The sequence below is a fragment of the Gadus morhua genome, chromosome 20 (assembly GCF_902167405.1).
Source record: "Gadus morhua chromosome 20, gadMor3.0, whole genome shotgun sequence".
NCBI classification, from domain to species: domain Eukaryota; kingdom Metazoa; phylum Chordata; class Actinopteri; order Gadiformes; family Gadidae; genus Gadus; species Gadus morhua.
Window position 1 is genome coordinate 24,449,533 of NC_044067.1, and position 27,378 is coordinate 24,476,910.

Here is a 27,378-nt window from a genome sequence, read left to right on the forward strand (position 1 = left end):
GAATTGATTTTAAAATCATGTTGCTAACCTATAAATCCCTAAATGGTTTAGGCCCAAAATATTTAACTGATATGCTTCCACTACATCAGCCTTCTAGACCACTAAGATCCTCTGATACCAATCTGTTAATTATCCCCAGAGTAAACACAAAACATGGGAAAGCAGGATTTAGTTACTATGCAACAAATAGCTGGAATAAACTCCCAGAGGATTTAAGACTTGCCCCAACTCTGAGCACCTTTAAAACAAGACTGAAGACTTTTATGTTTGCTATAGCCTTCTGCTAAAATCTTAAATACATTGCACTTTCTAAAAAGCTTTTTAACTTTGCCTCTATTTTCTATTTTAATACTACCTTTATTTTACTAAAATGCCTTTTTAACTTTTTACTTACTAAAAAGCCTTTTTAACTTTCAATTTAATTTTCTCTTAAATACATTGCACTTTCTATTTTACTCATTTCTTGCATATGTTTTCTTTTACTTATCTATTATTTTATTTTATTGTATGACAATGTTTATATGTGAAGCACTTTGAGTCTGCCTTGTGTATGAAAAGTGCTATATAAATAAAGTTGCCTTGCCTTGCCTTGCCTTATAGCTCCATGGCTGGCGCGCAGTGGGTCCCAGTGTAATTTGAGAAATGCATCCCTGCCGGCGATTTTCATTGGATTAGGAAATTATGGGCGGGACTATTTTGTCCCGCTCGCGGACGATCTGGCATCTACGGATACGAATACTTTTGCTACACATTTACCACCTAGACGTGGTGCAAAACAACCTGCAAAAAAACCCACAGCTGAGACTTGCAAGAGCAGATTCGAGCAGTTGTAAAATGGATTTGTGCTCGCTCATTAAAATGCTGAATTAACATAGCGTTCTTTATCATTTTATTTGTGAGGACATTTTTCACAGATGTGCAACTTCTGATGCATTAGTTCAAATTTGGGTTTACGAATGCACATCTCTTCGGGCATGTTCTCAGATTATGAAACACGGGTGTGCGAATGTGTTTTGCACCAACTGCGCTGCAATAATTGTAGCAAAAGGATTTGTGCACCTGTAACACAGATTTGCGTACTCGTAGACCCTATTTTGTGTTTACAATGGTATAAAAAATATACTATTTATTTTTTACGACTACAAATGTACTGTTACACATTTGTGACTTTAGAGTACATGCAAAATAAATATATACAACTTCAAATTTACTGTGACTTTAGTGTATGCATTCAAATTCTGCAGTTACAGGTGCTAAAGACTTTTGCTACAATAATACCTTCATATATAGTAGGCTAACGATGCTTATAGCGTCCTACGAGTACCCTGGAGCACTCGTTAGCTACGAGCGTTTTCACGACGTTCGTTACCAACGATGCTTTCGGGAAACGGTCTGAAAACTGTACGATGCTCGTCCGACGCACTTCAAGATCCACTTAGGCTAACGATGCTTTCGGGAAACGGGGCCCTGGTGTCCTCTCACATGTTTAACCCAGCATGGTTTCACATTATCTTTAACAGATACTACCTTATTGGGTGGTTTATATTTATATGTTCTCAGTTTCTCACCACATAACTCTAGAGCCATAAGTTACACACCATGTTAGACACCTACCACCTCCTTAGCAAACCTACACCGTATACAGAAAAACTGAGACACACACACAAAAAGATGCGCGTGCACACACAAACACACACACACACACACACACACACACACACACACACACACACACACACACACACACACACACACACACACACACACACTATCTAGGCTTCTCACAATTTTATCCAACAACCGAATATAAACTATTTTATGTTATTTGTCCTTTGCTCAAAATTACTTTAATTGTCCAATTAGTTCTCCCTTTCCGGGTAGAGATGTAATGAGGATACAATACCTGTGGAGTTTGGAGGAGCAATCGAAATGCATGTGGAGGAATAGCATACATTTTACCAGACCTATTTCACAATCAAATAGAAAGCTCTCCCGGGCTGAGCCAGAGTAAAGATGTTCAGATCCAAGCGGGAATAGGCAGCATCATAGGTTCTAGATGCTATAATAGTCTCCATATCATTCCTAACTCAGATTACAGGCTGCCAACATAATTGCGGTAGACTGCCTGTGAAAGTTACAAATAAATGTATTTGACCGAATGGAGTCCAGGGGATTTAAACTCAGGCCAGATACTAATAAAAGGCTGGTGCATTTTTCCTGAATCCTTCCCGTAGCTTATCATATTTCTTAAACGCTAAATAACAACAACTATAATTATAATCAACATAATGTCCAAATCATCCTCATCAGAAGTTCGGCAGGCTGTATGGAAAGTCATGATATTTGATTCCCATCCTGAAAAGACCCTAAGAAAGGTAGCTATCCTGATTTAAGTGCATTTATTTTCTCAGGGCAGGGGAATATATGGTCCACTTTGTCTAGACCAGGAGTCACAAACCTTTTTTAACCTGAGAGCTACTTCATGGGTAGCCTACTGAGTCATACGAAGGGCACCCAGTTTGATACACTCTTCTGAAATTACACATTTGCTCAGTTTGCCTTTAGTTATATATTGTTAATATTTATTAATGATACTCATCTATGTGAAGACACTGATCATGTTAATGATTTCTCCCAATAATTATCAACAATGACTTAAAATAGCTGTGCTATTTTCAGAACAGGCCGGCGGGCGCCTCATATGGTCACCGTGTTGGTGACCCCTGGTCTAGACTATGTCCTTTGTTATGGGATTTTGATACACGATTTCCCATTTTCTGAAATACTAAACACAATTTCCATAAGCACTACACGTTTTCTAGGCTCCTCGATTGAGTCGCCGGTAAATAAGGGGCTCGATCTTTTACTCCGTGAATAAATGTCTGCATGTCCATCAGCGCCCTCTAGGGATGGAATGGACCCCTGACAGAGGAGGAAACCTCATTGCTTGGCAACAGAATACCAACAAGGGCTTGTGACCCTGGATCATTTGTATTTGCATCCTCCCTTTGGGGGACTGATAGAAGGCAGTCATTTCACTCAGATTTAATTTGATGTGCTTTTCAAATGGCAGCCAAAAAGAAAGAAGTGAGCCTCCAGGTTGGTTAAATAACCCGCTTAGATTTTAGCGTTGATTGAATTATTTTTCCCTCTGTCGGTTTTATAGAGCTAAATGTGTAGGCTACGTATCCATTGATCCATGTCCCTCTCAGACACCCATCACAATCCAAGAGCAATGGGATGAAATGCTTGCGACAAAAGGTTTAACAGGTAGGAACAAGTTTACTATCTAAGGACTATCGACAACACTGAACTGCAGAGGACTGTACGCATTAGTGTTAATTAAAGCGCTGCTGCCCCCCTCTGGCACTGATGCGAACTGCAGCACAATGTTTTAAAATCTGACGCTTCCTCTGGTATTTCCCCGTGTAGTGATCGATGTGTACCAGCAGTGGTGTGGTCCCTGCAAAGCCGTGGTCAGCCTCCTGCGGAAGATCAAGAACGAGCTGGGCGAAGACCTGCTGCATTTTGCCACAGTAAGACACTGGCTTGGAAGGGGATGTTGTGGTAGAAAGAGTTGAACATTCTAAAAGTATATGCAGCATGCCTGACCGCGCTGTGGGGGGGCGACCCCGGTGTGAGGGGGATGACCCCGGTGTGGGGGGGGTGACCCGGGTGTGGGGGGTGACCCCGAGGCGGAGGGTGACCCAGTGTGGGGCACCTGCTGGCTGACTGAATCACCCAAGGGTGCTGCACTCTGTGGGGGAGTCTGAGAGAGGGGTCACTCTCAGCATGTACAGCGCTGCGGGGGTTTTGAAAAGCACAATATGAGTAATTTTTATTATCATATTATATGTGTGTGTGTGTGTTTGTGCGTGTGCATGCATGCATGCGTGTGTGTGTATGTGTGTGTGTGTTTGTGCTCTGCAGGCCGAGGCAGACAGTATGGAGGCTCTGGAGAAGTACCGGGGGCGTTGTGAGCCCACCTTCCTGTTCTTCGGGGTATGTGTGCGTGTGTATGTGTTGGTCCACTTAGCTCTGTAGTGCAAGAGCGTCAATGAGTGTCTATTTTTGGTCCTGTAGTGCCGTTAGCACGCAAACTAACCCTGGCTGTCGTTAGCACCAGAGCTAACCCTGGTTGTTGTTAGCACGCTAACCCTGGCTGTGGGTAGGGGGGCCAGCTGGTGGGGGTCCTACGGGGAGCCAATGCGCCCCTGCTGCAGAGGAGGGTGCTGGAGGAGCTGGCCAAGGAGAAACTGGTGATGGAGCAAGGAGGGGCGAGGAGGACGGTGGGGAGACACACACACACACACACACACACACACACAACCACACACACTGAAGTACACACACTGTGGCAACCCTTGAATGAGCCGGGTTCCACGTACAAATCACGCTTGGCAGCAAGGGATTAAGTCGATCACGGCATTTATTGTGTACATCTGAGACAAGCAAAGTAAACGCGGTCTCTAGGGCCTCCGTGGGCCTCTAGTCTCTCGCAGACCAGAGCGCTACCTTCTTCCTTGCTCCCGTGTCCCTAATGTCAGTCCTCCTGCTCCTTTTAAAGCGTCTCCCTGGCTGTCCAGCCAGGTGTCTCTCATACCGCTGATAGGGGTTTGGCAGGTGCTCTCCTTCGCCGGCTGGTGGGTGACAGTAGTATAGGCCATCCAGGACCAACCCTCGGGCTGGTCCGGGCCGAGGTTTAAGTGGCGGGATGCCACACTCCTCCACCCTTTGTCCAAGCCTCGGGTAGACGGATAGTGGGTGGCGGCGGTATACGCCGTCCACGACTACACCTCCGACCCGCCCGGGCCGAGGTTTACGGGGCGGGATGCCACACTCCTCCACCCTTCGTCCAAGCCTCGGATAGACAGAGGACCCGCCCAGGCAGGTATCTCGTCGTGACAGGGCGTCTCCTGCGGCGGCGGCTGCGTCCCTCGCGGCGGCGGCGGCGGCCGCATCTCTCGCAGCGACGGCGGCAGCATCTCTCGCAGCGTCAACGACCGCATCTCCTGCCGCGGCGACGGCCGCATCCCTTGCAGCGGCGACGGCCGCATCCCTTGCCGCGACGGTGACCGCATCTCTTGCCGCGACGGCGACCGCATCTCTTGCCGCGACGGCGACCGCATCTCTTGCCGCGACGGCGACCGCATCACTCCTGCCCCAGGATTCTCGTGCCGGGTCCCAAAGCCGGCGAAATATCGGGCAATCCCTCCCAATCAGGAGCGGCACCGGGAGGTTGGGTACAATCCCCGCCTGAGCCGTGAACACCCTGTGTGGGGCCCGGATGACCAAGTGGCAGGTCTCGTAGGTCCGGGTCCCCCCGTGCACGCAGGCCACCTCCATGGGTCCCCCCTCCCTTCCTCCCGCCAAGTCGGGGCGGAGGAGGGTGACCACGCTACCGGTGTCCAGCAGCCTGCGTGTCCTTTTCCATGACCCGCGCTGGTACGGTCGGGCTCCCGGACGTCCCCTGCGCCCAACAGGTCGCCAGCATGCAGGGCCGGCTCGTCCCCACGTCCGCGTAGGCCGACGGCAACGTCCCGTCCCGGTCTTGCGCTGCGGCCTCGTCTCCCGCTGCGGCCTTGTATCCCGCTGCGGCGCCGGCGGCAGCGGCGTCCATTGCGGCGGCGGCGGCGTCCCTTGCGGCGGCGGCGGCGTCCCTTGCGGCGGCGGCGGCGTCTCTCGCGGCGGCGTCTCTCGTGGCGGCGGCGGCGTCTCTCGCGGCGGCGGCGGCGTCTCTCGCGGCGGCGGCGGCGGCGTCTCTCACGGCGGCGGCGGCGTCTCTCGCGGTGGCGGCGTCTGTCCCGTCCGGGTTCTGCAATCCGGATGGGTGGTTTTTTTTACCGTGGGGGTTGTAGTGGGTTCTTCATGCCCGCATCCTCCACCATATGTGGCAACCCGCTCCTTGAATGAGCCGGGTTCCACGTACAAATCACGCTTGGCAGCAAGGGTCTAAGTCGATCACGGCATTTATTGCGTACATCTGAGACAAGCAAAGTAAACGCGGTCTCTAGGAACTCCGTGGGCCTCTAGTCTCTCGCGGACCAGAGCGCTACCTTCTTCCTTGCTCCCGTGTCCCTAATGTCAGTCCTCCTGCTCCTTTTAAAGCGTCTCCCTGGCTGTCCAGCCAGGTATCTCTCATACCGCTGATTGGGGTTCGGCAGGTGCTCTCCGTCGCCGGCTGGTGGGTGACGGTAGTATAGGCCATCAAGGACCAACCCTCGGGCTGGTCCGGGCCGAGGTTTAAGTGGCGGGATGCCACAACACGCACTGAAGCACGCACGCACGCACACACACACACACTGAAGTACACACACAGACACACACACTGAAGCGCACACGCACGCACACACACTGAAGCGCACACACACACACGCACTGAAACGCACACGCATGCACACACACACTGATGTGCGCACACACACACACTGATGTGCGCACACACACACCCATACACACACACACACTGAAATGCACACACACATTCACTGACACACACTGAAACACACACACACACACACACTCCCACTAAAACGCACACACACACACACACACACACACTGAAACGCACACACACACACACACACATTGAAACGCACACACACACACACACTGAAACGCACACACACACACACACACACACACACTGAAATGCACACACACACACATTGAAACACACACACACACACACACACTGAAATGCACACACGCACACTGAAACGCACACACACACACACACACACACACATTGAAACACAGACACATACACTTAGACGCACACTCACACACACACACACACACACAAACACACTGAAACCCACACACGTACACACACACACTGAAACTCATACAAACACATAAACACACACACTGAAATGCACACACACACACACAAACACTGAAACGCACACATACACTGAAACGCACACACACACACACACACAAACACACTGAAACGCACACACAAACACACACACACACACACACACACACACACACACACACACACACACACACACACCAGGAAGAGCATACTAAGGCTTTAATCATTGTCTCCAGGTAGAAGATGACGGTCTGGTGGAGGAGGAGGAGGAGGAGGAGGAGGAGGAGGAGGAGGAGGAAGAACACGGGGACGGCATCAAGCTTCTCCATGATGAAAGCATGCTCGGTAAGAAGGGACAAAACAACCTCCTCTATTCTCTGAGCGTCCGTCTGGGTAGAAGCTGCCTTAGCTGATGCTGATTAGATTGGATTTTACCTTATGTGTCTATTTATCATCATCGTCATCATCATCCTTCCTCATTCTCCTCCTCTTCCTCCTGATGGTCATTGTATATTTAAGCAATAGATCACGCCAGGCTGTGGTATGTGCTCATTATACCACTGTTAAGGGGTGTTGTCCGGCCCCGACGCGCAGCGGAGGGCCGGCAACCCCCTTCACAGTGGTATAATGAGCACATGCCACTGACTGAAGTGATCTATTGCTTTTATACAACGGTTACTATTATGGCGAAACGAAAGTCATAGACACACTACATTTAAAAAGAAACCAAGAAAGTCAAAATAGCCGTTTGATTAAAGAATACAAAAAAGTAGTCCCTCCTGTCTGCCGCTATGCATCGACGGTCGCTATGCAACACACTTTAGCGTCCCTCCGAGAGAAGGCTCCGATAGAGCGGTTCGCCGGCAATTTATCCTATGGAGCAGTTCACTCGCCGTGTGCCTAAGCTTTCGTTAGTCTCTCCATCGCCTTGCTTACTCCCGGGGTTACAACATTTACACGCTCTCCATCATCCAACATATGTTTTACTTTGTAACTGTTTCTACTTCCAGGCGCGGAGTGATATGCAAACTTTCACAAAATCATCAGGCGTCATAGCAGTTATGTATACGCTCATTATACAACAGTTGGGAACCAATCAGATCGCTGGATTTAGGTCCCCCGTTGTATAATTTCTGACATATGAGTAGTTTAGGTTGACGGATCTGCTCCCTCTCCCTTAGTCCCTCCCAGCGAGGGCTTCACCCTGGCCATCCTCAAACCAGATGCATTTGCTACCGGCAATGCAGAGGAGATCATTACGAAGGTAAACAAAGAGGAGCCTCTTCATCTCTCACCCCCCCCTCCCACCCTGTTTCAATGTGTGTCTCTGTCTCTCTGTCCTTCTCAAAGTCAAAGTCAAAGTGTGTTTATTGTTGCATGTACCAAATTGCTTCAGCACAGCAAAATTCTTACGACTTGGCAAGCATCATTCATCTACGCAGTATACGTCATACATATAACATAAAACTCTATAACACTATGACAATAAAACATATAAAATGTAACATTAACATACAACAATTTAAAAAACAACATATATCTCTGTAGCACTATGACATTATAACAATATAACATAACATTAACATTCAACAATTAGAGTACAGTAGAAGGGCTAGCAGAAGTTTAAGTGTGAATAGAGAATAAGTTAAAAATAAATGCTAAGGATAAGTTAAAAGTTTTTAAAATTGTGCAAATATATCTATGAAGTGAATTGTATGAGTGGGGGAGCAGGGAGTAGGTGGAGGTGGCAACTGTTCAGAGGTTCAGTGTTTCTGATTGTGACTGTGTTTCTCTCTGTCTCTCTCTCTCTCTCTCGCTCTCTGCCTGTCTCTTTCTGTCTCTCTCTCCGTCTCTCTCTCTGTCTCTCTCTCAGTCTGCCTGTCTCTTTGTTCATGCTGTCTGTCTGCCTGTCTCTCTGCCTGTATGTATGTCTCTCTACTCATGCTGTGTGTCTGCCTGTCTCTCTACTCATGCTGTCTCTCTGCTCATGCTGTCTGTCTGCCTGTCTCTTTCTTACACCGGAATCCCACCGGACGCGTACGCGCCGCGGAACGGCTGCGCCGCGGAACGGCTGCGTCCTCTGCCCTGCGTCCATTCCTACCGGGCGCGTAACGGCAGCGTAGCGCTGCCTTGCGAGCCAGCCAGCCAGCCAGTATTCACGCGAGATCACGAGATCACGCGATAATCCTAAACCTAATGTACTCACCTTCCACTCCCAAAACTAATGCAATTAAATGCCACGCTTTGTCCTTTCTGACATTTTCCTTATAAAAAGGATGATTTGGTACATAAATGACTTCATGTTGCTGAACTTCGACAATGAGTCTCTCGTCGTCAATGTTGCCGACCCTCTGAGACCCACCGGTCATGACGTAATGTTGATGTGAAGTTACATGAGCTGAGTATTGTGTTTTATTTTGAAAATTGACCGGATGCTCTATGGCTTTTACTTTTCACTTCCTGCCCGGCTCGCCCTGCTCTGTCGAAATTGACGCGGTTTAGCAGCGGCTCGCGGCAAAAATAGAATTGGACGGAAAGATAGCGCCGCGGCGCGGCACGGCACGCCGCTCCTGGGACGCTGCTGAAACGTTCCGCGGCGCGCCCGGTGGAAATGGTCTCATTGATTATAGTGGAAGCGATCAGCAGCGTGACCGCGGCGCAGCCGTCCCGCGGCGCGTACGCCTCCGGTGGAATATAGCCTTTATGCTGTGTGTTCTCTGTAGATCCGAGACGCTGGCTTCCAGATCCTGGCCCAGGAGGAGCGAGCGCTGGGCGAGCAGGTGGTGCAGGAGCTATACCGCCCCCAGGAGGCAGAGGTGCGTGTGTGAATGTGAGAGAGACAGAGACAGAGAGACAGAGCCACATGGTCAAACGAACAAAAACATTTACTAGTTTCTAGATCATGCCACTTGGCTGCACTGTAGACACACACACACACACACACACACACACACACACACACACACACACACACACACACACACACACACACACACACACACACACACACACACACACACACACACACACACAGTCCTTGTTGAAGGGACAGACCTGCTGTTTGCTGCCAACCATGAAAAGTTTAAAACGCTGCACTTTTTCCTCTTTTGTTGCAAAATCTCCCAAATCACTGAAGCTTCTCTGCTGCGGGCTGAGAGATAGCTGCTTTGTAAGCAGCTTATATTGGCGCTCCCCATGTGTTCATTAGGAGAGGAAATTATTAGAGATTAAGAAATATCAAATAGGTGATCAAATGTTGCAGCATTCAGGTCTGCATTCATATTTGGGTTTTTATGTGTCAAGCAGGGGATCCAACTCTTCTCCTTGATGAACTTAACAGGAGATTCAGTTCCATGATAATAAGGAGCAGGTAAGGGTTAGACGGTACAGAGACCGGTCATTAAGGAGCAGGTAGGGGTTAGACAGTAAAGAGACAGGTCATTAAGCTGCAGGTAGGGGTTAGACAGTACAGACACAGGTCATTAGACAGGTCATTAGACAGGTCATTAAGGAGCAGGTAGAGGTTAGACAGTACAGAAACAGGTCATTAAGGAGCAGGTAGAGGTTAGACAGTACAGAGACAGGTCATTAAGGAGCAGGTAGAGGTTAGACAGTACAGAGACAGGTCATTAAGGAGCAGGTAGGGGTTAGACAGTACAGAGACAGGTCATTAAGGAGCAGGTAGAGGTTAGACAGTACAGAGACAGGTCATTAAGGAGCAGGTAGGGGTTCGACAGTATAAGGATGCTTTACCTTACCCCTATACTCCACTATCCTGCCCGCTATGTCTTCCTCGCTATGTATCTCTGTATTTTGTGTGTATTTATTAACGGGGTAATTAACATATGTGTGTCTATGTGTGTGTATTGTGTGTGTATTTTTTTGTGTATTGTGTGTATGCTGTGGCTTCAGCCATACTTCGAGGAGTTGGTGCGGTTCATGTCCAGTGGCCCCTCCCACATCCTGGTGCTGTCTCGGGCGGGACCGGGGCCAGCCAACGTGGTCCAGGCCTGGCTGGACTTCATGGGGCCCACTGACGTAGAGGAAGCCAAAAGGGACAAACCACACAGGTTATTTTTCCATCTCCCTCGCAGCCGGCAGGCCCTCTGACGCCAGCAGGCATTCACTATCACCATGATGAGCTGAAGCATACACACTCAACATTTAGCTTTAGATTCATCATACCTCTTCATGTAGATCTACACTACATTCACACCACATGGACAGCGAGCAGACAGACTCACAGCCCACAGGAAACAGACTGAAACCTATGTCTTATGAGGGAACAGCGCTGACTGTCGTCCTCAGACCCACACGAGGGCCGGGCACCACACACACACAAACACACATGACGGCCCCCCGGTCCTGTTCCTCTCCTTCTTCTGAGCTCTGTGGCCTCCTGTAGAGACACCATCTGCCCCCCCTCCCCCTCAGCTTGCGGGCGTGGTACGGCACGCGGACGCCGCTCAACGCTGTGCACGGCAGCACGGACCGCCTCCAGGCCGGCAGGGAGCTGGCCCTCCTCCTCCCCCACTTCAGCCTGGCCGGGGCGGGGCAGGAAGGGCGCGGGGAGCGGACGCTGGCACTGCTCCGCCCCGCCGCCGCCAGGGACCGCAGAGGTGAGGCCAACAAACACTCAGCAGGGGGAAGGAGTCATGCGCGCACACACACACACACACACACACACACACACACACACACACACACACACACACACACACACACACACACACACACACACACACACACACACACACACACACACACACACACGTGTCTCCGTTTTTTTTGCTCCACTTGAATGTTTGCACTGTGGTCATCATTTAAGATGCAGCCAGACGAAATATATGGTATAATATATGCACAATATCTGTGTGAGAAAGAGGTATTGAACCCCCAACTCACATGCGGGACGGGACGCAACCAAGGAGTCAGTTGGTCAAAAAGCAGGGGTCGGCTCAGAAAGTTGAAGGTTGCAAAAATGGTGCCGGTTTATTTACAGTGCCCAAAAAGTACAAAAAGATGAAACAAAAGAATACAGCCTCTCGGCAAGCTGTTGTATTTCAAATGCCCAACCTTTTTCCCCTCCCATGTCTCCCCATTAAATAGGCCTACCAATCAGGGCTGATTGGGAGAAACCACTGGGATAGGTGACACATCAATATCACATGATCAATCAAACACCACAAAACAATAGCCCCAACACTATATGTTCATCAAACGATGCATACCAATATATACACACACACACACACACCCACAACACAGTCTTTGATAAATAAATCACACCAACCATAACGACACTCAAAGTACAAACGCTACCTCACCACCCCCGCCATTAGCAAACCAAATGAACTGTCCTGGAACAGAAAATAAAGCCCTGGTTCCCATGCGGCACGCGTTCCCCATGGACCAGTTTGCCGGATGGACAGGAAGAAGGGTAGTTGACAAACACATGTATGTGTGAATTATCTAGCATGTTTGTAAATAAATGGAGTGTATTAAACTGTGGTGCGTGGTTGTTTGTAGTGCGTTGCTATGTGTGCATGCAAAAGGTAAATGGCTAAATGGTAGCATATGGGGAAATGCGACCCTCGCTTTTCACAATCTGTAATATCTCTAATGAATGAGCTGATGAGAAGAGGTCTCTGTAGAAGAGCTCCTGTCCCGGGTCGGTGCTGCAGGCTTCAGGGTGGCCCTGCGGAGGGAGCTGACCATGACAGAGGACCAGGTGAGACTGTTCTACCGTCACCATGCCGACGAGGAGCCCTACCCCGCCCTGCAGATCAGCATGACCAGGTGACTCCCCGCCCCCGCCCCTCCCCAACCTCCTGACCAAGCCCCCAGAGGAGGTCTTAACGCCTGTGTGTGTCTGCAGCGGGCCGGCCCTTGCCCTGGTCCTGGTCCGAGACCACGCCATCCAGACCTGGAGGGCCCTCCTGGGACCGGCGGACCTCACCCAGGCCAGGAAGGAGGACCCAAACTGGTGAGGGGGCCCCTGTAGGGTCAGGGAGGCTCTCAGTGGTGAAGGGGCCACTGTAGGCTCAGAGAGGCTCTCAGTGGTGAAGGGGCCCCTGTAGGCTTAGAGAGGCTCTCAGTGGTGAAGGGGCCACTGTAGGGTCAAAGAGACACTGTGTCTATCAGGAGGAGTTCTGGGACCTGGGGAGAGGACCTCCTGTCCAGCCCACAAATACCCACAGCTGGAGCACCTGGGAGGTAAAGGCACCCTTGAATTCTCTGGGGGGATGAAAATACGTTGAACCCTTACACTGAATCAAACCCCAGGCACAACGGTATGAATCTAGATCGCGGTTTCCCCTTTTTCTGCACATGTTTGTGATCATGGTGTTCGGGGGAGGCCTGGAGGCAGCAATCAACGACTCATGTTCTGACTGTCATTTGGTTCCGCCGTCTCGAAGCAAGCATAATCCTCTCCTAGACCTCTCTGCTAGCTCCCCCCTGAGATGCCAGCCCCCCCTGAGATCCCCCCCCCACCCCACCCCACCCCCCGAGATGGCCCCCCCTCCTGAGATGTCTTTACGGACATGTCGTCTTGTTTCCACCACCCCATCCCCAGCCTCAGAGCGCTGTTCGCTGTGGAGACGGAGCCGCTGAACCAGCTGCACGGCAGTGCCAGCGCAGACGAGGCCCAAAGGGAGATCGACCTGCTGTTCCCCGTCCAGCGCACCCTGGCCCTCATCACGCCGGGCGCCCTGCAGCAGCACAGAGGTCAGCCTCCCCCTGCTCCCTATCCACCCTGTGATCTGCAGTGACCGCGTAGACACAGTGTGTCATGTCTTCACTCCCTCAACCTTCTTACCTTGATGTACAAAGTCAAGAAGGTCAAGTAAATGCAAATTTCGTTTTGGGTTTTCTATAATTATATATTTACATTCATTCGGTTTTCTGTTAAGCTGATAATTTGCAATACAATCATTTCCCCATAATCAATACGTCATCTGAATCCCGCTCGGATCAAGTAACTGTGGAGCCTGAAACTCAATCATTTCATTAAATCACCAGCGACTCCTCGTTAATATCTGACCAATAACGAGTGGATTTGCTCTCCTTGACCCCCAGAGGAGATCCTGGAGGATGTCAGGGCCGCAGGGTTCTCTGTGGTCCGGGAGAAGGAGGCGGTCCTGAGCAGGGAGGAGGCAGAGGACTGGTACAAGGAGCAGCGGGGCCAGCCGGCCTTCACCCCGCTCCTGGAGGTCCTGTGTGGGTGAGAGTCCGTCCATCCTCAACGACCCCCTCGAGCTCAACTAGGAGGTCTGCTCAGTCTGCCAGTGCCGGCTGGCCATCTTTTGACACTTAATCTCGGCATCTTAAAGCCATTTTGTGGGGCCGCCTCAGGAAGCGGGCGGGTGAGGTTCTTCATCTTCATACGTTTCTAAACGGAGACCTCACCTCATTCGGCCTCGGACCTGGTGCTTTGTGCATCTTGGTCAAGGAACCTGCGTTACTGAAGTTAAATCCCTCACTCATTATGGTAACTCTGTTTCCTGATCTCTGCTGAGCTATCACATATCTGCCAAGTGCTAATCAACTAACAAATGGGAAATACATTGATACAATCAAATAGTTCTCCTACTTTGTAGGCTGCAGGGAAATGTACAGCATTCTACAGGGATAACACTCGAACCCTAGAGGACCTTACTGTTTAGTAAGTTACCACTAGAGGACCTTAGGGTTTAGTAAGTTACCACTAGAGGACCATACTGTTTAGTAAGTTACCACTAGAGGACCTTAGGGTTTAGTAAGTTACCACTAGAGACCCTTAGTGTTTATTAAGTTACCACCAGAGAACCTTGGGGTTTAGTAAGTTACTAGTGGCACTTAGTGTTTACTCAGTGATGTATTTAAGTGTTTATGGGCGACACAAATTCAACTTGGCTCGACGATGGGGGTGAGTCAGCATGTTTGACCCTTTCACTGCCTGGCTCAGGGGCCCCTGTCTGCTGCTGGTGCTCACCAAGGAGAATGCCGTGGAGGAGTGGATGGCCCTGATGGGCCCTTTGGACCCGGTGGAGGCCAGGGAGTCGGCCCCCGGCTCCCTGAGGGCCCGCTTCTCCTCTGACCTCATCCACACCGCCGTGCATGGCTCCTCCAGCGAGCAGCACGCCGAAGAGCACATCCTCCGCCTGTTGGGAGACCTCTCCTCAGACCCGGGGCTCTCTGGACCTGCTGACCCCCCAGGTAGACCTGCTGACCCCCCCCCCCCCCCCCCCCCCCCCCCTCCCGAGGTGATGGATATTCCTATGTGACATGAATAAAGTATGATTTATATTTCTCATCTAGAAGAAGCAGAGGAGCCGGTAACAGAGGCAGAGGGGAGTGTCTCGGGGTCAGGTGTTGAGGTCCCCCCCTCAGGGGCCCCTGATCAGCAGTGTGCCGAGGGCCACCCTTCAGGGACCCCTGATCAGCAGTGTGCCAAGGGCCCCCCTTCAGGGGCCCCTGATCAGCAGGGGGCCGAGGGCCCCCCCTCAGGGGCCCCTGATCAGCAGTGTGCCGAGGGCTACCCTTCAGGGGCCCCAGATCAGCATGGGGCTAAGGGGGGGCATGTCCCGGGGTCTGGCCCCCCCCCAGGGCCCCCTAACCAGCAGGGGGCTGAGGGCCCTGCCCAGCAGGAGACAGGTGAACAGGTTTTATTGTCTGTAGGGTTCAATATATCCTGCTGAACTACAGCTCATCTTAAAGCAGTATCTCACCTATTCTGGAAATTTGGCTTAAAATGGGTTGCTGCAGAAGACAGTTCAAAATGTGTATCCCTTTATGTAGTTTGTAAGATTGAGGACCAATATAAATGCATATCATGTAATACTGATCGGAGAAACATTGCTGTAAGACACAACATATAAATTTGAATAGATGAGATCAAGCGAAAAGGCTCCAACTCCTGTCCTCTCCAGGTGATGAGCCAGGGGTCCTTGAAGCCCAGCAGCAGAACCAGGAGCAGTGTTTTAACAGCTGAGGCAGGTGGCTCAGGAAGTAGAGCGGGTTAGCTGGTAACCAGAAGGTTGCTAGTTTGATCCCCGGCTCCTCCTCACTGAGTGCCGAGGTGTCCCTGAGCGGGACACCTCACCCTGATTACGAGTTGGCTGTCCTGTCGCCCTGTGTGAGGCAATATTGTAAAGCGCTTTGAGTGGCCACTGGTTAGAAAAGCGCTATAGAAATGCTGTTCATTCACCATTAACACTAGAACAGCCGTCGAAGGGGTCAAATGACCCCTGTGAGTTTAAAAAATATATATCTTTGCACTCGATAACGTTCCAAATCCCTACTTTCTTGACTTTTCCTAAATATGTCTGTTGTACCACCCTGTGTTCATAAAAAAAAATTCAGACCGGGAAAGGTATTATAAAGCATTTTTTTATGTGTTCCCATGTAATTGTTTTTTTCCAAGGATGCAGTGCTCTTTCTTTGACAGCAGAGGTCGCAAGGGGACATTCTGATGTGAATAAGATTGATATCTATAGGTAGATATTAGGCAGGCAGACAGACAGACAGGCAGACAGGCAGGCAGACAGACAGACAGACAGGTGCATATTTACCGCGACCACTGGACTGGAGTGAGGGTTCTTCTAGTAGGCTGTTTAGAACGGGGCTTCAACAAAAATAAGTGCGGGGGGAAGGCGACGTGTCGACACAAATTATTCATGGCGACGATTTTTTTAGACTAGTTGTCCCAGCTCTATGCATTACCGTAATGCATTACTTTTGTAATGCGTTACTGCCCAACACTGCAAATAACCAAGTGACTTGGGTTTTAAATGAGTGTATTAGAGTATAGAGTACATTGACATTCAGTAAGTCAGTAAAAAAAGAAAACAAAAAAATACTGCTGACTTTGAATGAACTAGGAACTGGATGAAAAATAAATGTCTTTCGGGACAGCAGTCTCAAGACATATTTATTACATAAAAAGTAAATTAAGCCTAATTTCTCTGATATAAAGGAAATTACAAAAATAAGCCGACGGCAAGAATTGGATGACGTACCCAGGACACGAACTCTAGTAACCCGTATCGCAGGGCAGACGCTAAACCACTCAGCCAACTGCTGGTTCATAAAGTTGATGGAATGGAGTGATTTTGACAAAATATCCACAATAACAATATAGGCATCTCAATTAATTTAATTACTTTATTTGCATCATTTAATCTTAAACCCTTAGTGAAAATATAGGCTGTTTGTACTTCATATATGTACATTTGACAAAATCTTGAGGACTAGGCTTGTGACACACACACACACATGTGGCGCTCGTGCGGTAATAGCTCGTTGGCGCCACCTAGTGATCATTATATGCAAATGCACAGCCTCCCATTCAAATGACTTAGGGGTCACTTGACCCCTCTTGTGGCGCTAGTAGTAAGTAAAAACGGCCCGGCGTTTCTAGTGTTAATGGAGCAACGTCCCACTCTAATAAAATTAACCATTTTTCAACGCTGTGGTCTTCAGTTCCTCTTCAGGGAACTCCATCCCCTCCCCCCCCCTCCTGGGGGGTTCCCTGCCTGGCTGGCTTTGGGGTCTGGTTCTGAAGGCAGGGACCCCTGGGCTGACTGGGGGGTCTGGTCCTGTGCTGGCTGGGGTGGGGGTGGGGGTGACCAGATGGAGTAGAGTAGGGCAGCCAGTCCTCAGCTGCCCAGTTGGACCAGCCCAAGCGAGCCCTGATGGTGGAGTTTGTGGACTGAGTTTGTCAGTTTAAAATAGGGGTCCTCAGAAGAACTGAAACCTCTACACATAAATGCATCACACCAATTACTGAGGTTTGCTTCCAAAACCTGGTTTCCTCTAACTCCATTAACTGGACTATTAACTACAGGCTCAGCTGAATCTGCCCTCCGCTCAGAGCATCCTCTATCACTATGGCAACCAAGAGAGATGCACTGAAGACTCGTTCGTTATTTTAAAAAATATAAAGTTTATTGTGTTACTTATATACAACATATACTAATCCAACAGACATGATACATGGTACAGTCGACCAGTGTTTCTATTTCCATCTGAATTATTGTTGGACACGCCGCCTCTTGCTGGGGCTCTGGGCGTCTTCGAGGCTGGGGGGGGGCTCTGATGCTCTGTCCTCACAGTCCTCCACCGCCTCCAGCAGCAGCTCCTCGTCCCAACCGTCCCCCTCAGTGAAGGACCTCTGAAACATGTCTGTGATGGTCCTCTGCTGCCGGTCCTGGACCCACAAACACAATGGGTGGCCTACACATGGGACTGAACTGTTACACCCCAGTTAACTACTGAGGGATAATGAACAGTAATGTAGAACTTCCCAGTAAGTGTTACTGTTACTTTATTATATATTGGAAGTGATAGATGTTATAATTACGTTCTAGGGTATTTGAGGAAATTAGTACCAACATTTACCACCTTATTCCAAATGCAGGCATATTTTATGTTGTATTTTATAAATGTTATAATTATACCAGATTACAGGTTTGTTTATTGTCCTTCCTGATCTCCATACTGTGTGTCTGTGTATGCGTGATTAGTCCCAGTGCACAGGTGGCCACACCTTTAGGACGCATTTTATACAGTTGATGGTCAGGACTAGTACGCCTTGCCGGTGAGTGATTATAAACTAGCATGCTAGTAACTGAAATCAAGAATTAATGTCACGGGAATGTTTGTATAATTTCATTGTTTAATTCTGGGTTTTGTGTTTGTGTTTTCGTCGCAGGTTTACAACCTATCTATCTGTCTAACTAACAGTTATTGTCAACTTGAGGGGCTAGCGCACTTGGTAGTCAGGCTACCTAGCGCGTGGGTGCTTATTGTTTGTGTGAGTGCAATAAAAGTCCATAAAGTTACTCGAGTTGTATCCGCCGTACTTATCCTGAAACCCTTCCAGTGGGGAGTTTATTGAGCTATAGTAGGTAGCTTAGTGAAAACTGGACAGTTGTAAACCGTTGTCGGAGCCGTGCCGGAGATTGCACGGGCCCCGAGCGGAGGAGCCATCGATGATGACCGGCGCCGGGAGCGGAGACCCGGAGTCAGTAACGCAATTATAACGGAGGAGCCGAAGCCAAGAGCTAACGGGGCCGTTAAAGGGCTGAAGAACTTCCACAACCGTGAGTAAGGCTGTGTGGATGATATTAAAGCCGCAGAAGGAATAAAGTGACTTTGTTAACAACGCCGCTACCAGCCATAGCAACCGGGGAAATACGCCTGTCGTTCGCGGGAAGACGTCTGCGTCGTTCGCGGACGAGTCGTTCGTTTTGAACAAATCTTTTGGACGAGTCGTTCGTTTCGAACAAATCTTCTGGACGAGTCCTTTAAATGAGTCCTTTTGCTAAAAGGTGATTTTAGTGATTCTGTTCACCTAGAGAAGACAAAATGGCGGATGACAAGCCAGATCTAGAGAGCTTAAAGCGTAAGCGCTCACATGCGCGAAGAAACTTTACAACAAGAATAAACCGCATTGATGTAAGTGCTGGTCGTTTACGTGAAGTTGAGTTGTCAGAAGAGTTTGCGAGATTGAAGGATGATTATGACAAACTCCTCGATGTCGGTAATGAATATATCGACGCACAGAGCCAGATAGACCCTACAGGTGACGACAGTGAGTCGCGGGACGCCCTGGAGAAGAGAGATGCCAGTGAGCAAAGGTTCCTTGAAACTGAGGGCAAGATCATGGAAATGCTGTGGTCCAAGTATGCAGCGCCGGACATAGATGCTCTCGTAACACAGTCTGCCTTTGATCATGCTGAGGCGCTCGGGAAAAGTATAGTAGTGCCATGGACGCAGCGAGGGGTCTACAATGGTAAATTGGATAGGAAACTCGATGAACTCAGAGAGGCTGTGTACGCTTGGAGAGACTATCGGCCGCATGGAAAGGACAAATGGATGCTCCTTTTATCATTGAGAGAGGACAAGGAGCAACTGATGGATGAGTGGACCTGCCAACGTGACAATGAGGTTATGAAGAGGAACTGTACAGAACAAAATGACGGTGGCAACGGTGACGGAGGTGAGGAGGAAGAGGATGAAGATGTGGCAGGTGATGGTGCGGTCGGTGGGCATGTCGCAACAGCTAGCGACAGCCTGCAGGTAACATCACTTTTACCCAACAGACATTACAGCCCACTCTGCAGTCGCGACGGTCTGATGGTGGACTTGGTGTCAGTTCCGCCCTACCTCCAACCCTTGCCAGCACGCCACAACTGTTGAGTGTTTGTGCCTCTCCAGCAGTCGATATCAGCATGGGGCAAGGTAGTAGCATGCCATATAGTGGCCCTGGTGCGTACGTCGGTGGGAATATCAGCTCTCAATGGGCCCGACCAAACATAAGGCTCACACCCATAAGTTTGCCTAAGTTCTCCGGGGACAGGAGGGACTATTGGCGCTGGAAGGCTGAATGGGGAAGTATCCAGGCGCAAGCGGAGCCTACGGGGTCAAGGGAATGCAAGAAACTTCACTTGCTAGACAGCATAGGTGAGACTGTGAAAAGTGATCTCAGACTATCGCGTTGCAGAGATGCAATCGATATCTTTAGGGAATTAGAGAACCGTTATGGTGATAAAGCACAAATGGCAGAGGAGATAGTTTTGGAGCTACATTCACGTCCTGCTGTAAAGAACCACCAGCCACGAGAGACGTTAGAATTGATCCTAGCAGTGGAGAGGGCAGCATTGGACCTCACAGACCTGGGGTGCGAAGACGCTATACAGAATCAGCTGGTGATTCGGTCTTTAGAGGGCAAACTCCCTGATGTCATGAAAAGAGAGTGGCTCATGTGTGTGAGAAACCCTGTTAACAACGTCCTACCAAGAAACCTTTTCGACAGGCTCTTGATGTTCCTTGAAGACCAAAAGTCGTTGCTCGTGAGGTTGGAACAGTTGCTTCCCAGTAAGCCATGGCCTGCTAATGCTCCTGAGAGACCAAGCTACCGGGATAAATCAGGTGACAGGTGGAGAGAAAAGAAGTCGTTCACTAAGACTACAGCGAGTGAAGTCAAAAGAGACTCCAAGGAGATACCATGTGCCGTGTGTGGCGATGAAGAACATGGAGGTAAACTGTTTCGTTGTAAAGCTTTCAGGAAGGCCAGTCTGTCGGAGAAGAAAGCTCAGGTGAAGAAGGCAAAAGCGTGTACAAAGTGCCTGGATGTTCACGGGATCGATGGTGACTGCACTCCAAGGTTCCTCTGTCGTAAGGAGGAGTGTAAGATAGGCGACATTCCGGTAGACCACCACTATTTCCTCTGCCCTAAGGCACCAACAATGAAGGATGCTGCTAAGAAGGAAAAAAAAGCAGAGGAAAAGAGGGGACCTCGTGGTCCGACAGAGGAGCAAGAGGCTGTGTTCGCCGAGTTGAGACTGACTCCCCGCCAGTTGGAGGCGGTCCGCAGGGCATGTACTAATAAGGCAACGTCGAGAGCGTGTTCTGGCAAGAATCCGATAGAACAGAGTGGCTTGAAAGAACATCCAGTCCTCATGATGCTCTTACCTGTCACGGCAAAGAGAGGAGACAGCCTTGGAGCCTTGTTGATCTCGCTTCTGACACTAATTACATTACGCACCAAGCTGCTGAAAGACTCGGACTGACCGGTGAACCAATCTCCCTTGTCGTGTATGGTGTTGGCACGATTAAGGTGAGAGTTCATACAAAAAGGTATCTCGTAACAATAAAGGTGTGGACCTCACGAGGAACTTTGAGGTTCCACGAGATGATCTGCTACGGGATGGAAGACATCGCCAAAATGGATCGAGTGGTGAGTTCGGAGCGGCTGGAGCAGTTTTTCCCTGAAGCTGAACCGGGAGAACTGGCCCGCCCGGGGAAGATCGATCTTTTGATCAGTGCTCGAGAAGGCCGATTAGCTCCACAAAGACTGCAACGGGTCGGCGACCTGGTGTTGTGGGACGGTCCTCTAAGCAAGACAGTGATTGGTGTGCATCCTAACCTCTTCGAAGAAGTGGAGGTGACCACATGGCAGTCGGAGACGCACTTTGCACACTCCATGAGGATGGTAGCTGTCAAAGTTGAAGAACACTTCATTGGAAGGCCAGGAAGCCATTTGGAACGAGGGTGCAGTATGGAAGTTCGAATGACAGCAGCATGCAATAAAGAGGTCCTTGAGTGGCTAAAATGGGACAGCATTGGTGCTGCCTGTGACCCTACCTGTGGAGGGTGTCGCTGTGGAAAGTGCCCACCGGGAGGAAAGGAGATGACCCTGGCTGACGAGAAAGAGCTGGAGATAATAAGGGCAGGTCTAACCTTCAGAGAGAGTGACATCCACAGCGACCAGCCACACTGGGATGCGAAGTACACCTGGAAGGAAAACCCAGCCTCTCTTCCCAACAACCGAAGGGCTGTGGAAGCAACGTTCCTGAGGGCTGAGAAGCGGCTGATGAAAGACCCCGTGTGGAAAGAAGCTTACATGAGGCAAGTGCACGAGATGGTAGACAGGGGAGCTGCTGTTAAGCTCACTAAGGACGTGATGGACAGCTGGGATGGTGCAGTGTGGTGGGTGAGCCACCTAACTGCACCAAACCCCCACTCAGTGACTACACCGGTACGCCTCGTCTGGAATAGCAGCCAGGAGTTCAGAGGGGTGAGCATGAATGGCATTTTGCTCAAAGACCCAGACGTCCTAAACCCTATCAGAGGGGTGCTCCTCAGATTCCGGGAAGGAGAACATGCAGCAATCGGAGACATCACCAAGATGTAAAATTCGGTATGGCTGGAGGAGCGAGAGGTCCATGTGCATCGGTTCCTATGGAGAAACTCACCGGAAGATGAGATTGAGGATTTTGCTGTCGTGAGGGTGAACATGGGAGATAAACCAGCGCAGATTGCCATGCGAGAGACCGCGAAGTTACCCCAGTTTTCTGATATGAAGGAGGAAAAAAGAGTCATTGAGGAAGACTCCTACGTTGATGACCTCCTTACGTCCCACAATGACCCTGACTGTCTAGACAAGATCCTAAAGGGAGTGGAGAAGATACTGAAAGCAGGAGGCTTCTACCTCAAGCCCTGGGTCCGGTCTGGTCAGAGTGGGAGGCGGGACGGGACAGGGTCCAAGCCAGTGACTCTGGTGTTGCCCAACCAGCTAAGGGAGGAAGATAACAAAGCCCTGGGGGTTGGTTACCTAGTGCAAGAGGACAAACTCTTTGTGATGGTCTCCATCAACTTCTCCAGAAGGAAGAAGAAGATGAGAACTGAGGTTGACCTCACTGAAGAAGAAGTGGAAGCAAAGACACCAAACCCACTGACTCGTCGTGTTCTACTGAGCCAGATCGCCGGACTGTATGACCCGATCGGTCTAGCAACACCTGTGAAACAGAAAGGAGTGATTCTTGTGAGAAGATCCTTCCAGGAAGCTGGCAAGCTTACCAAAGATACCTGGGATGAACCTCTGTCTGACGAGCTCAGAGGAAAAGCAATTGAACTGTTTAAGGAGTACACTCGTCTGAGTAGCATCAAGTTCCACAGAAGCCTCACGCCCTCCGACTGGAGGGGTAAACCCTCCAGGGGTAAACCCTTATAATTATACCAGGTTACAGGTTTGTTTATTGTCCTTCCTGATCTCCATACTGTGTGTCTGTGTATGCGCGATTAGTCCTTTACGCCTTTAGGTCGCATTTTATACAGTTGATGGTCAGGACTAGTACGCCTTGCCGGTGAGTGATTATAAACTAGCATGCTAGTAACTGAAATCAAGAATTAATGTCACGGGAATGTTTGTATTATTTCATTGGTTAATTCTGGGTTTTGTGTTTGTGTTTTCGTTGCAGGTTTACAACCTATCTATCTGTCTAACTAACAGTTATTGTCAACTTGAGGGGCTAGCGCACTTGGTAGTCAGGCTACCTAGCGCGTGGGTGCTTATTGTTTGTGTGAGTGCAATAAAAGTCCATAAAGTTACTCAAGTTGTATCCGCCGTACTTATCCTGAAACCCTTCCAGTGGGGAGTTTATTGAGCTATAGTAGGTAGCTTAGTGAAAACTGGACAAGTAAGGAGCAGGTGGGGGTAAGGCCCTTAAACTACTGAGGGATAAAGAACAGTAAGGAGCAGGTGGGGGTAAGACCCTTAAACTACTGAGGGATAATGAACAGTAAGGAGCAGGTGGGGGTTAAGAAACGATGCCTACAGGTAGAAGCTAAGGATATTGGGGATCAAACCCAGTATACCTTTGGGTTAGGAATTACACAAGATTATCACTGCAACACACAGACGGTCTGTGTATCTGGTGAAGGCAACACACACACATGGTGCCTGTATATGGTGAAGGCAACACACACATACTTCCCCTGTATACGGTAAAGGCAATGACCCAGACACACAGCCCCTGTGTCTGGGAAGGCAGTGTCCAAGCAGGGACTCACCTTGGAGTGGAAGCTGGCACTGAGGGCCTTGTCTGAGAGGTTGGACTCCGACAGACCGACCTTCTCCAGGACGTTCATCTTCTCCTGGATCATGGGCCTGGAGGGAGCACATAACTTGCATCAGACACCGCCCTCCCCATGTATGGAGCCCTGCCTGCCTGGGGGGGGGTCGTACCAGAGGTGGTCGTCTGCGGTGCCCTTGGCCACCAGGTAGTGGATGTCCACGTTGCTGGTCTGCCCGATACGGTGTACCCGGTCCTCCGCCTGGATCAGCACCTGGACCAGAGGAACCACAGTAACAGTTTTACACCTGCAATACAGTTGATAAAATACAGTGTATCGACTACAGTAAACCATCCACTGTTTAAAGAAGATAAAGCTTACAATAAATACAATTTAAGATTTAATTTAAGATAAGATGAGTTTCATCTATCACAGAAACAGCAGAATTCCTTTGCAATTGCTTTATGATTCTAGATCCATGTGGTTAAAGGAGTGGCTAGGGTTAAGGTATCTTAACCCAACCATAGCCTACTTTACCCCTGCAGAGCACTGGCTCCTCCTACTTTACCTCTGCAGCACACTGGCTCCTCCTACTGTACCCCTGCAGAGCGCCGGCTCCTCCTACTGTACCCCTGCAGACTGTGGCTCCTCCTACTGTGCCCCTGCAGAGCACTGGCTCCTCCTACTTTACCCCTGCAGAGCACCGGCTCCTCCTACTGTACCCCTGCAGACTGTGGCTCCTCCTACTGTGCCCCTGCAGAGCACTGGCTCCTCCTACTTTACCCCTGCAGAGCACTGGCTCCTCCTACTGTACCCCTGCAGACTGTGGCTCCTCCTACTGTACCCCTGCAGAGCACTGGCTCCTCCTATTGTACCGCTGCAGACTGTGGCTCCTCCTACTGTACCCCTGCAGACTGTGGCTCCTCCTACCCCGGGGTTCCAGAAGAGCTCGGCGAACACCACCAGGTTGGCGGCGTGCAGGGTGATGCCCATGTTGGCTGCGGTGATGGAGAGCACAGCCACGCAGCTGCCCATCCCGTGCTGGAAGAGCTCACACCGCTGATGGCGCTCGGCCGATGAGGTGCTGCCGTCGATGCGGATGAACGGCACGCTCTGTGGAGAACCGGGGCTTTATGTTCATTTACATTTAGGGCATTTAGCAGACGCTTTTATCCAATGCGACTTCCAATAAGTAGATCAGTCAAACGAAAGAGAAACAACAATATATGGCTGTCAGTACAGTAAGGATGTTCATAGAAACAAGTGCCAAGCAATAACAACTGTTAGTTGAACCCATTCCCCGTATACAACAAAGTAGCTAGGAGAAGATGCTACACAACTAAGTACTGTAACTAAGTAAGATTAGATTAGATTTATTTATTGTCCTTGTTCAACAGAGTTAACAACGAAATTATGTTTAGAGCATCACTACCACCACTGGCAGTCAAGTACCTGACAGCATACATTACCCACTATAAAGATAGATCTCCTCTCCCATATGCTATGGTATATAAATACATTTATAATAAATAATAATAACAATAACCAAAAAGTGCAATAGTGCTAGTGCAGTTGAAATGTCAACAGTCCAGTTATAGCTACAATGTGAGAGAGGAAAGAGAATGAGAATGCAGCAATGTAAGTCCAGTCCATAGTTATTGTGATGTGTGAGTGTATCGGATGAGTGGTAAGGATGGGGGAGGGGGGGGGGGGGGGGGGGGGGGTTCAGTCCTGTAATAGATGGAAAATAGTGTACAGTGCAGCAATGCAGTCCAGTTCACCGTTATTGAGTGGGAGTTATAGTGGGAGTTATGTGTCCGAGGGGCTGGGGGTGAGTAAGACATACAATAAGTGCGTACTTTAAGTGCCAGGATGTACAAAATACAATAAGTAGGAGGGGTGGGACGGGGTGGCTATTGCAGAGCCCAGGTGAACACTGAACAGACAGATTAAGACGGCGGAACACTTCCCCTCATGAAGCATTTTATATTGTTAGAAAAACGTGTGGCCCCGTCCACACGAAGGCGAAACGGGCGAAACTGTAACGGTTTCGTTCTGTCCGGTTTCGGAGTATCTCCGTAAAGACGGAGTCAAGCGAAACCGGGTACATCTGTAGAAGCGCTGTAGTGTACATTCCAGTCCCATAAGAGGCGCTGCTTCTGCTACAGAAATCCAGAAGAAAAATAAATAATAAGAAGAGGCGAACATGCGCATAAAGGGTGAGACTCCGCGGGCTTAACAGTCATTGGCTAGACGGTCGAGGGGTGGGGCGATGACGTCATCAGAATCAGAATCAGAAAAGGTTTATTGCCAAATACATTTACACATATTAGGAATTTGTCTTGGTATTCGTATTTGTTAAGCACGATCTTAACATACAATAAACAGTAAACAATAAATAATAAAGCAAGTATTGAATAATAAGTACTGAAAAATAAGTACTGAAAAAGGTAAGAGTAAATAAAAAATAAAAATAAATAAATAGAGATACTCTATATACATATACATATGCACCGTAATAAGATAAGAAGATAAGATAAGAAAAGAATATATGTACAATTGTGCGTGATGGTGAACGTAGTGCAAAACTTGTTGTCATCATAGGCAGATGACTCTGGGTGTTGATGGGGGAAGGGGAGGGTAGTGTGCGTGTCAGTGTTAGTGGGGGTCCGGGGCCGTTGTTGAGGAGGCCAGTTGCAGACGGGAAGAAACTGTTTTTGTGGCGGGAGGTTTTGGTCTTGACAGACCTCAACCTCTTACCGGAGGGGAGTATTTCAAAGAGTATATGTCCGGGGTGGGAGGGGTCCAACATGATCTTCCTTGCACGCCTCAGTGTCCTGGAGGCATGCAGGTCCTGGAGGGACGGCCGGTTGCAGCCGATCACCTTTTGAGCATATCGGATGATACGCTGCAGTCTGCTCCTGTCTTTGACGGTAGCAGCAGCGTACCAGATGGTGATGGAGGAGGTGAGGATGGACTCTATGATGGAGGTGTAGAAGTACACCATCATGGCCTTTGGCAGGTTGAACTTTTTCAGCTGCCGCAGGAAGTACATCCTCTGCTGTGCCTTTTTGGTGATGCAGCTGACGTTCTGCCACCACTTGAGGTCCTGGCTGATGACTGTGCCCAGGAAGCGGAAGGACTCCACGGTGATGACTGGGGAGTCACACAAGGTGATGGGGGAGGGTGGGGCTGCGTTCCTCCTGAAGTCC

The 27,378-nt window shown here is 49.5% G+C and overlaps 2 protein-coding genes across 5 annotated transcripts in view; one reads left to right on the top strand and one right to left on the bottom strand.

Moving 5' to 3' along the window:
- The first annotated feature begins 2,961 nt into the window (after window positions 1-2,961).
- On the top strand, window positions 2,962-18,648 carry nme9 (NME/NM23 family member 9). The gene is made up of 17 exons (XM_030342912.1): window positions 2,962-3,099; window positions 3,213-3,270; window positions 3,433-3,536; window positions 3,931-4,002; window positions 4,173-4,289; window positions 7,060-7,168; window positions 8,005-8,087; window positions 9,547-9,639; window positions 10,736-10,893; window positions 11,258-11,442; window positions 12,478-12,622; window positions 12,702-12,809; window positions 13,401-13,552; window positions 13,904-14,048; window positions 14,772-15,022; window positions 15,125-15,460; window positions 15,736-18,648. The coding sequence occupies exons 1-17, from the start codon at window positions 3,067-3,069 to the stop codon at window positions 15,795-15,797; spliced, it is 2,211 nt and encodes a 736-aa protein (XP_030198772.1). The 5' UTR covers window positions 2,962-3,066; the 3' UTR covers window positions 15,798-18,648.
- The window catches only part of LOC115532889 (SWI/SNF related, matrix associated, actin dependent regulator of chromatin, subfamily a-like 1), a 30,705-nt gene continuing 21,057 nt past the window's right edge, over window positions 17,731-27,378 (bottom strand). Inside the window, exons 13-16 of one of the 4 annotated variants that reach the window (XM_030342905.1) lie at window positions 25,097-25,279; window positions 24,339-24,439; window positions 24,164-24,260; window positions 17,731-18,040 (exon numbers count right to left, since the gene is read on the bottom strand). In XM_030342905.1, the coding sequence (XP_030198765.1) occupies window positions 17,780-18,040; window positions 24,164-24,260; window positions 24,339-24,439; window positions 25,097-25,279 (642 nt within the window). In that variant the 3' untranslated portion in view covers window positions 17,731-17,779. Of the gene's footprint in view, window positions 18,041-22,983; window positions 23,110-24,163; window positions 24,261-24,338; window positions 24,440-25,096; window positions 25,280-27,378 lie in introns of those variants that run through there. The other 3 variants (XM_030342907.1, XM_030342908.1, XM_030342909.1) reach the window with 3 other exon arrangements.